Source organism: Petromyzon marinus, chromosome 18 (genome assembly GCF_048934315.1).
Source record: "Petromyzon marinus isolate PM22_M1 ecotype Great Lakes invasive population chromosome 18, UKy_Petmar_22M1.pri1.0, whole genome shotgun sequence".
NCBI classification, from domain to species: Eukaryota; Metazoa; Chordata; class Hyperoartia; order Petromyzontiformes; family Petromyzontidae; genus Petromyzon; species Petromyzon marinus.
This window is the reverse complement of record NC_133684.1, coordinates 3,069,169-3,079,703: the sequence shown is the minus strand read 5'-3', so window position 1 is coordinate 3,079,703 and position 10,535 is coordinate 3,069,169. Positions and strand designations below refer to the sequence as shown.

Here is a 10,535-nt window from a genome sequence, read left to right as displayed (position 1 = left end):
GCCCAAACCTCGCATCTTCCCACTGCAACGTTGCATCTGCACTACTTTGGTCGACTTCACGTTTTTGTTTGTTTGTTAATATCAATATCCTTCCGCCCTGCAGGGGTAACCCCCTTGAAATGGTGGGGGCGGGGGGGCAAAGACAAACTCCAGAGAGCAGCACAGACCGGTGTTAAAGTAACTCTCAACAAGTTTTAACGCGAAGCAACATTTAGTAACAATGTTCTGTTCCAACACGCATTCTCATGGAAAGTCCACATTCCTCAGGCGGGGGCGAGTTTATCCGAAGGACGGCCACTGTTGACATCCCCCGCTAATTGCTTCCTCGTTTTATCTACCCCGGTGGGATGATGGGCTGGGTCAACCCCCCAACTAGGATATAAACTCGTAACATTCTGATTACGAGCTGCTCACTTGACCGCTTAGCCACGTGGCCGCAAATGTTTTCTCTCCTGGCTTGGCTTGTACGAGTTTATACAAAACGTGACATTTCAGTGTTTACGTTGCATTTCAGATATAATTTTTAAAGTCTAGCAAACCGGCTACTTGCTTGTCCTGGTTGGCTGGGTCCCCTGCACATTATGCTTGAATGGTCAAACATTATTTCGACAGGCAATTTTGTAATTATTTGCTATCAGTGATTACAATGGCTTAGATTTAGTGTAAGGATGGTCTAAATGAATATTTAAAAAATCATTATTATAAATGTTAATGCGTCGTTACCTTCACCCGTGACCGCCCTCAGATGTCTTCTTGTGAGGCCAGAGTTTCACGTTTTGGTTTTGGTTCCGTCTCGTCAAATAGCCGATGGGAAGCCCCCAATACCGTTTGGTGCCCTGCCATGGCGCGGCTCGAGTGTGGCAGTGCAAAAAGAGGTATACTGTACCAGGTTTTGTTTTTAACACGTAGGCTTTCGCGACCAGTATTGTTCATAATTAAGGTTTTTGGGTTAGATCGCGTTATATGCGACACATTTTTAAATAACGCGATCTAACCCAAAAAAACATTTCATATGAATATACCAGTTTGTTTTTTTTACAACCACATGTAAATTGAACAATGTCAAACGGAGGGTAATTGTTTGGTTGTCTGTGAAATGCTGGACCCTGGCCCGGGCTAAAACACGAGGCTTGAACACAACCCATTAGGTTCGTACCACGTGTTTGGCCTTTCATTGCAAAAAAATAACCTCCTTGGACCAACCTCAAGAGCCTTTGTCTGCAGTAGCTCGCTCACAGTTTCTATCGGAGCGCCCTCTTCTCTCTCACCCGTTGGAAGTGCAACAACACGGTGGGGGGAGGTGAACCTACGACTGCATGGCTGGTTGGATTTGGCCGCTCTCAGCTGCGACTCGGCATTGTAGCGTTCCACCTTACCCTGAATTTCCACAATTCCGATTGGATTCAATCGATTTATATTAACGATGCCGTGATTGTAGCACCGTCAGTGGACGTGAGGTCACGTGAATAGATTCCACGATAATTTGGCCGGATTTCATGATATCACGAAAGCTGAGCAGGATTGGGTGCGGTTAGTACTTGAATGGGTGATCGCTGGGGCTTGCCAGGTGTTGCAGTATCTGCGAGGTATGACCAGCAGATGGCGGTGTTGAGTGTCACCCACTTCGTGTGCCTCGCATTGCGATTTCCTCCAACACGAAGCCAAACAGTGCCACAATGACGTTGGCCCAATGTCCCAGTCGATGACCTTTCTGGAGAAGAGTCTTAAGACTCAGAGATGCTTAGCTGGGTAAATAATTTAATTACGAGATATATGAATTCATAATTGATTCCCACACGCACGATTCGACGTATGTATCGTGTCATGGATCAATGCATCATTACTTGCCCAGCTATTACGCAGCGGTGGAATGTTTGTAAGTAGGAATTCATCACAACCTTCGAAACACCAACTAACGCTGACCCAAAACTATCGTTTGTACCACCAACGGTTGCCGTGAGTATTGTATAAATTATAATTGAAATAACATAAATATACATTTGAAGAACACAACGCAGAAAGTGAATGGAGCTCACATTGGGATGCTCCTCATGTCCTAAAGGTGCAGATAAAGGTGAAGATGTGGCCCTGCGATCGCCCACTCGTGCCACGGTGGACAGAGTGACCTCCAACTGGAGCACCTCCGGCCAGCGGCGAGAGTATCCCCAACGCTTCACCTCACCGACCGCGAAGCTGCCGATGGACTTAGATCGCGCTCCGCGAATCCGTCGCCCCTTGCGTCGCCCGCCGGCTTCACGGCCGCGCCGCCGCCTCTGCCTCCGCGTGGTTCTTGCATTCACAGTGGCAGCTCGTGGGCAGCTCTACGCGGGGCGACGACGACGACGACGGTGACGACGACGAGGAGGAAGAGGAGGAGGAGCACAGCGTGGAAGACGAACACGGCGTCTCACTCTTCTTTTGCTTGACGCGTCGGTTCTGGAACCAGATTTTGACCTGCGGAGAGATGGCCACCGCAGAATCGAACTCAGTTTTCCAGGATTATAGCGCAGTGCGCTCAACAACGCTCCACCAACATCCAGTTTAACTTTATTGAGAATTCATTGCTTTTTGTTCACAAAGGCTTTGCAAATTCTTCGTACATTCACCATAATGCTTAAATGCTTATCTTGGAATATTTTCAACATTTTTTTTTAAACATCGCAAATGGAATGTAACCACGTGACAGAGGGAATTTGTGAGAGTGAATCCAATGCGGGTTTGCTGAGTGCATGGCGAATGCGCTGATCATTGCACCACGGCCCCACCTCACCAGACAATAAAACTTATAGACAATGCAAATGAGACAGATAGCAATGAAAAGATATTACCATCAAGACCAGAATTAAGTATCAGATCTATATTCTTAGCTCTTTCGGTAAAGTCACGTTGAAGGGAAACAATAAAATATATATAAAACAATAAAAATTATCACGACGTTTCGACCATAACACAAACGGTCGTCATCAGGTGTGTTATGGTCGAAACGTCGTGAGAACCTTTATTGTTTTTTATATATTTTATTGTTTCCCTTCAACGTGACTTGACCGAAAGAGCTAAGAATATGAATTACTGCAGTCACGAAAGCTTTAAATCAAAATATCAGATGTATGTTGAACCTCTTTCGCACCGTACGTAGCCGACCATGCTAATCAAATCGCACTTTGTTGCACTCCCAAACTCCCCCCACCTTCTTCCCCACAGTCACGTGAATTAATCCCATCATGGGGGTTGAGGGGTGGGTGACGAGGTTTGGTACATGCCCAGTCATTAGTGGCCTAATCCCCGCTCAATAGAGGGAGAGAGAGAGAGGGACCCACAACCTAAATTGGTGAGCGCACCGGGCACACGGCACAAATATTTACTCATTACCTCCTGCCTGTAATAACACGGCAATTCACTACAGCCCAGCCAGCCAGCCAGGTGATCGCACCAAGAAAAGGAGGCTGAAAACGCGGGGCCAGTGTCGGGCGTGAAGTGAAAATGACAAGTAACAGCATTCGCATGCATTCATACATACTTACACGTATGGGTTATTCTTTTAAACACCAACTAACGAGAACCCAAAGCTATTGTTTGTGAGTATCGTATCAATTATATATATATTTTTTATAAAAACTCAACACAGAAAGTGAATGGAGCTCACATTGGGGTGCTCCTAGTGTCCTAAAGGTGCAGATAAATGTGAAGGTGCGGCCCTGGAGTCGCTCGCTCACTCGCTCGCTAGCCCCACGTCGGGCACAGCGGCCTCCAACTTGGAGCGCCTTTCGGGGTTATGAACCCGGCGACTTGAATTTGATTTCTGGCCACGGCTAACATTGGTGGCGTGTGACTTCTGAACCACGTGTGGGCTGCCCCCTTCACCAGACCTGCAATAACCAACGGAGTGAATTGTGGGGCACACAACCCCCATGGCTGACAATGGGATAGGAGTCCTTAACTAAGCAGAGGATTGTCGTAAGGCTTTAAATGAGTATTATTTATACTGTCTGGGCTATATTTGTCTCGTTCTGTCATGTTCCAATCATTGGGTTTAAATCAAACATTTGCATGATTCTCAAATATTCCAGTCGATTCTTACCTGCACAATTCGCTGCATCTATCGTGGGTTTTAGAATCGATGATAATCCGTGACTGCGAATTGTCACGTGCCTGCTGCTGCTGGTGGTGCTGCGATAATGTGGGTTCGATGGTGTGGGGCGATTTCAACACAATGTATTTCTTTCTCAATAAACTCGGGTAATCTCCATGAATCCACTTACTTTGTAAATAATTACTTCATTTAGATGTGGCTTTGGAATGAGACCAACATTATTTCAGAGAAAATGAAAAAAACGGTACAAGAACTTCAACTGAATCGGAGAAGAGCGTCTGTAAGTAGAGCACTGCTCTGTCGGGCGACCTGAGTTCAGAATCGGAATATTTATTTATACTGGAGAAATCCGAGGAGCTATGAAGCTCTTTTTTCACAGATGTCCAGTAGGGGCTGGTAAGAACGTTACAATAACAAGCAGTTACAAAAACATGATCGTAGTGCAAAGTGCAATTAAGGTAAACAAATCACCCAGACACATACAAATACAACACTCAACCATCCACATCCTACCAGGCAAAGCCCACTGAGGTATTACATTCAATGGAGGGACATTTCGAGAGAGGAAGAGGAGAGGGTGGGAATGTTGAGAATAGGAGAGCAGAGGAGAGGGCGGGAGAGGGGAGGGTGGAACAGGAGAGGATCGGCTTGGGGAGAAGTGGGGCGAGTACAGAAAAGGGGAGGGAGGAGTAGAGAGGAGATGGTGGCAGAGGATATTAGAGCGGAGGGGTGTAAAGAGAGGTGATGAGAAAAGGAGATGACAGGCGAGGAGAGGGTGAGAGGGGGTGGGGGGGGAGGAGAGGGCTGGAGATGAGAGGGTTGTATCTACCGTATGTTTGAACTTCTTTCGCACCGTACGTAACCAACCCTGCTAATCGGAGGCGCGGGGAAAGGTTGGAGAGGAGAGCAGAGAATGTGGGAGGGGGTGAGAGAGCTGCACCTGTTTCTCGGAGAGGCGCAGGCGAGCGGCCACGTGGATTCGTCGCAGTCGGGACAGGTATCGGCTGGCTGAAAACTCTCGCTCCAGAGCCAAGAGCTGCCCGCTGCTGAACGCGGTGCGTGCTCGCTTCTCGGCACCTGTGGGCAGGTGTGCCCCTTGGGGCAGTGAGGGGCAGTCAGGAGCAGCCTATGGAACTGAGACGCGACCACAACTGACCCAATCCTTAATGGGGCCGACACCTTGTTAAGTACAGTATGCCCTCGTTATTCGCGAGGGTTACGTTTCGGAGATGCTCGTGAATAGCAAATTTCACGGATAATGATATTTGCCTCAATGAATGACCTTAATAAATACGTAAATAAGCTGTGGAAATACACAAATTATCTCATTACTTTATCTCGTCACTTTCTCGCATCACATTCTCTCTCATGTCTTTATCTCGTCATGTTCTCTCTCTCTCTCGATGCAGTCGTGGAGTGTTCCAAATGCGATTCGCTGATAGCCAAAATCGCGGATGACGAGTTCGTGAAAAACGAGGAAATACTGTAAATTGAATAGGCTTGAGCAGGACACGTCGCTATAGAAGTGATGATGGCCGTTAGTCAAGAACAAAACTAAACTTTTTTTTATTTTATTTCACCAGGTAATGCCCACCGAGCTATTTTGATCTTTCTCAGAAGCGACCTGGTCACAGATGATAGCTCAATGAGGTGGCTTATCACGTGGCTTATCATGTGGAAATTTATAACAGCCAAATACTCTAAACGTGGAGGGAAAAACCGGAGGACCCGGAGAAAAATCTACGCGATCACAGGGAGAGAGACACTCAAACTCCAAATATACAGCAGGCGTCAGGGTCGGGATCGAACCCACGACCTCCTGCATATCAGGCGAGATAGTTAACATCTCGCCACCGTGGCACCCTGACAGTGGAAGCTAACCTCTCCCCTGAGTGTATCCCCCCTTCCTTTATACTCCAGTGCTGTGACATCATACGTCCTGGAATTGATAACTCAATTTTCAGGGTATTTATTGGAAAAAGTGTGATGCGAAAACCTGATGCCATGCATAGCCTACCAGCAGTTACTAATAATTATTTATCTCTAGGTGTGACTGAAGATGTGCATTTTGACGATGTTCTAAAAGGGATAGAAATCTGGAAATTGGCACAAATATAGTCAAGTCTCTGCTTATGCTGTAACTAGAAAAATTCCCAAAACAACTTCAGGATTTTGAAGTTGGGCCTCCAATAATTGTTGTGTCCGAGACGTTCATTGGTTTCACCCTGCGTGCAGGTTCACTGAAAAGTTCTAAATCTCTTTAATTTCTCACGCTACAAAAGGTGCAAATGTCTGGGGTGGTGACGCGGTCTAGCGTGAGCCGCTCGTTGCAGAGGTTCACGGTTCGAATCCAGCGGCCGTCCTGGTTATTACTGCGGTATGTCATAACCATAATAATACTATGCTCCATCTGCTACACTCACGTGGAAGATAAGCTGACGTCATTCACAATAGCTGTCCATTGTGTGCCGGCGTCACAGTCCAAATTTGCAAAATTTATAAATTACCGACAAATTACTCAATTGGGATTATACATAGCAATCATCGCCCCCCTCCCCACCAGATTAATGTCCCAGGTTACTCTTGGACATGGTTGAAAATTGAACTCCTATGGAGTGTGCTGCCAAAGATGATAGAATACTGTAGGTGTGTGCATGATGTCTATAAATCGGTGTGCGTTTTAAACTGGAAATACAAGGCTGGCTGCGCACGGCAAATCGTTTCTGGGGAGCGACCCAAATCGGAAGCAACGCTTTGGCTGTAGAGGGGCCCATGAAAGCATTAACGTGGTGGCTCCGTTTCTAAAGGAGGTGCCCACCCACGCTTGCTCGGAGCAAGAGAGCTTTGATGTGATGGTATGCTCGTGCGCCCCGGTGCGAACTTAACGAGCGTCACCTCTTGTTGTAGGCATGTCGAAGTAAATTACGACACGGGGGTGGCCTGGTGGCTCAGGGTCATTCACACGTCAGAGGCACTGAGCCACCACCGCTGAGAGCCTGGGTCCAAATCCGGGTTTTTTTTTGTTGCCATCATTGATTGAACCGGTGTTCCAATTGCAGTGTTGTTGATGATCGCAGCCTTGTCATTGTGTTTTTGTTTTGTTTATATGATGCTTATAAAATATTTGGATTAATTTCAATGCGATTAACACACTTAGCAAGGCATGTGAGAAGGTGCAGCTCCACCTCATGTGCGTGGAAGGTAATCGAAGGGAAGCAGCTCCCTAACATCACCTTCCAAGAGCCGTTCTCTGACACTGGGTGACGTCACACTGCTGAGTTACACGTGGAAGGGTCTCGATTGCATAACATGTGGCCAATAAAAAAATTGGATTTTATATTTTAAAAAAGATGGGGGGTGGAGGGGGAAGGGACTCTAATTTTGTGAGGTACAATGTGCGTCTCTCAAGTTTGCCTTGTACGTGTTCACACTTTATCAGCTATAACAGATCCTTGGCAGCTCGCATCACGCAAACACAGCAGTGAATCGAAGTACACCACTAAAACGCGCTACGCCCCTGTATTTATGCCGTAATGAAATTCAGTTTGTTCTAAAGCCGTGATTTATAGTCAATATCAATTCTTGTAAAAAAAAAAAAGAGAGCTGCGTGGTGATAATTTCCCGTTTACAGCTTTAGGTAAATTGTGAACATTCCACATTCCTATGACGGGGGCGAGTTAGTCAATAGTACAACCGCTGATTTAAAGCTTTCGTGACTGGAGTAATTCATATTCTTAGCTCTTTCGGTAAAGTCACGTTGAAGGGAAACAATAACATAATAAAATATATATAAAACAATAAAAATTATCACGACGTTTCGACCATAACACGTGACTTTACCGAAAGAGCTAAGAATATGAAGTACAACCGCTGTTTACTTCCCCACTTAATGGTACTCGTTTTATGGCCCTCGGAGGGATGATGAGCCGAGCCAATATAAGACATGTATTGTTCAAATCAGCTTGTCACGGGACACGCACAATAATATCCCACGTTCTGCAATTCACTGCATTTAAATTCCAAATCCACTTCCATCATACTCACACTTTACCCCACGGCCAGCGGTTTGGCAATGCCCGACACGTGTTCACCGCTGAGATGTGCCATATCAATCTACTTTCGCCGAGACCAGGCCGACACTCGCCAGGGTTAGAGGACAATACCACTGCTCGTTTGACCTTAGACCTTAGCGGAGTAAAAATGTTAGCACGCGAGTGCATTGGGGGTTAAGCAACGTTAAAAATGGCAATAAAGCCACTCTGTTACAACAAAGCCCCCTCTGTTTTCGCAGCTTTAAATCAATCGGCAGGCCGAGCATTTATTCTCGGTTAACTTGATTTATGTTACAGCTGACCCACTGAAATCCCTCAACTGACTTCTGGTCGTCAAAACATTGGGTCTACGTTTCGAGTTTGAAGTAGGAGGAGAGCAAACTTCAATTATAGCCGAGAAAAATGTATTTGGTGTAATCATCCACTGTGTTTTAAATGTCAAAAAATACAACGACATTTAAATATATGTATATATGGAAGCATGCATCATGATTAAGATAATTTTTGTAAAGGAGATACACATTCTAGAGTTGAGGCTTTCGTGACGGCAAGGATTCATACTCTTTGGTTTTTTCGGTAAAATCACGTGGGTAAAAAAATCAATAAAATAAAATAAATGTTTTTTTTGTTATTTTTCATTTATTGTATTTTATTGATTTGAGATACACATTTTATATCTGTCCTATAGATTAGTCAAACTATACGCAAATAAACATCCCTCATTTTAATACAAAAAACGCATATAAAGCTCGGAAAATGTATCCCTGATGTAAATAAAATTGTCTCCCTGTTCAACGACCGTTCAATATTGCTCATCAAAATTATTAGGCCTGATCCAGTGGTGGAAAATCCACATTCGTATGGCACGGGCCAGTATATCTCATCACAATTTACCATGGCCAGTCCACTGCTGGAGGCCTTCATCCATATTAAGTACCTGCCAGTCAGTGTCTCCCTGATCAAATGAAGATCCCTCAACTGTCTAGGCAACCCTCGGCCAGTGATGGAAATTCCACATTCCCGTGACAGTAGTCTTATAGCTATTAGAGTACCACATAGCATAATGCACTTCACTCGGCACAGTCGGCTGGCGTACGCTTTGATCCAGCCATCGTAGTTGGCATATGCCCTGCTGCAAGGAATGAAAAAGTGCCCCCCGTTCAATTTATATGTCCCCCCTCTTCATGGCTCGGTGCCTGAGCCCCGACGGGTCACGTGCCCTGGTGCAGTTTCGAGAGTTGCCGGATCCTACACATCAAATAATAATCTGCTCAAACAAAGACGGATGGATAATATTTTGATCGGGAAAAAAACAGTCCATACCAAACGACGTTCTGCTAATAATACTCATTCATACTGATGGGCGGACCCAGGTGTGGACATTTGCGCCATTGTTTCAATGGGCATGGTTACGGGACAATCAAATGTCATCATTATTATCATTATTGATATCGATCTCTGTGCATGCGTGGTGCCGGTGTGACTTCACCTGCGGCCACGTGCCGTTGAGATGAACTCAGCTCATATGTCGGGGCAGCCAGAGCTGCTCCGGTTGCCCCCGTGAGAAGCTGCGCGGGGCCTGCCCTGTGGAGCCACACGTGGCCCAGGGAGGCGGGCCACGCGGCGCACAGCACGCACAGGCAGGCAGCACGAGACGGGAAGGGCGGACCCGTGGCCTGCAGGGTGCCTTCGTGAAGGGCAGCAGCCGCCCTTCGGTCGGGTAGGGTTGCCATCAGCCCTGTTTCTGCCGTCGTCGTTGTTGTTGTTGATGATGTAGCCGCAGCTGTTGATGATGATGGTGATGATGATGGTGATGATGGTGATGATGATGGTGATGTTGATGCACGTCTGTCATCCTTCTTGTCAGTCGGAGAGTCATTGATGAGAGAGTCGACTGTAAACGCGAGCTGCATCGCGGCGTGTGGAACGTTTCAAATTATTCTTAAAAGAGACACGCACGTCCAATATTATATATACGCTGTATGTATGAGTGGAGAGAGGTCATATTTAAAAGTGCGTTACATTACACGAGCCTTGCAAAAAAAATAAAGCCGTTTAGCTCGAACTATATATATGCGCACGGGAGCAAATGCTCTCTCTAATGCCTTTAAAGAGAAATTGATGTGTGGGCACTTGTGCGAGCTGATCGCGGTTTAAATACTCGCAACATAATCGGCTTTTTGCGCGCCTCGCAAATTAATCAGCCGAAAGCAATCTCTTCTAATTGGTGTGTTCCCCCTGCGCTAGCCTTGACCCCCCGCTGCAGACGAATTATCGCCTGCGCAAGACAAATCGTGTCGCGTAGGCGCAGCCCCGCAACTGCTCGGTCTCGAACCCCTGCCGGCGGACGGTACCTCCACGAGAAGGGAGCTCCCTCCGGGTCCAGACTCGAG

General features: G+C 46.4%; 1 protein-coding gene across 1 annotated transcript; it reads right to left on the bottom strand.

Annotated features, from left to right (window-relative positions):
- Positions 1–1,176: 1,176 nt before the first annotated feature.
- LOC142905357 (uncharacterized) lies at positions 1,177–9,875 on the bottom strand. Its single transcript, XM_076067756.1, has 4 exons — positions 9,646–9,875; positions 9,217–9,274; positions 5,031–5,216; positions 1,177–2,454 (listed from the first exon to the last, which is right to left on the bottom strand). The coding sequence occupies exons 1-4, from the start codon at positions 9,873–9,875 to the stop codon at positions 2,254–2,256; spliced, it is 675 nt and encodes a 224-aa protein (XP_075923871.1). The 3' UTR covers positions 1,177–2,253.
- Positions 9,876–10,535: the final 660 nt, after the last annotated feature.

What these genes read in the sequence shown, in the direction of transcription:
- LOC142905357 (XM_076067756.1), bottom strand. Translation starts at nt 9,875, where the DNA reads ATGGCAACCCTACCCGACCGAAGGGCGGCTGCTGCCCTTCACGAAGGC. An exon ending in GAGCTGAGTTCATCTCAACG is followed by an intron (nt 9,275 to 9,645) that starts GCACGTGGCCGC and finishes CATTCCTTGCAG; the next exon opens with CAGGGCATATGCCAACTACG. An exon ending in TGCGCCTCTCCGAGAAACAG is followed by an intron (nt 2,455 to 5,030) that starts GTGCAGCTCTCT and finishes ATCTCTCCGCAG; the next exon opens with GTCAAAATCTGGTTCCAGAA.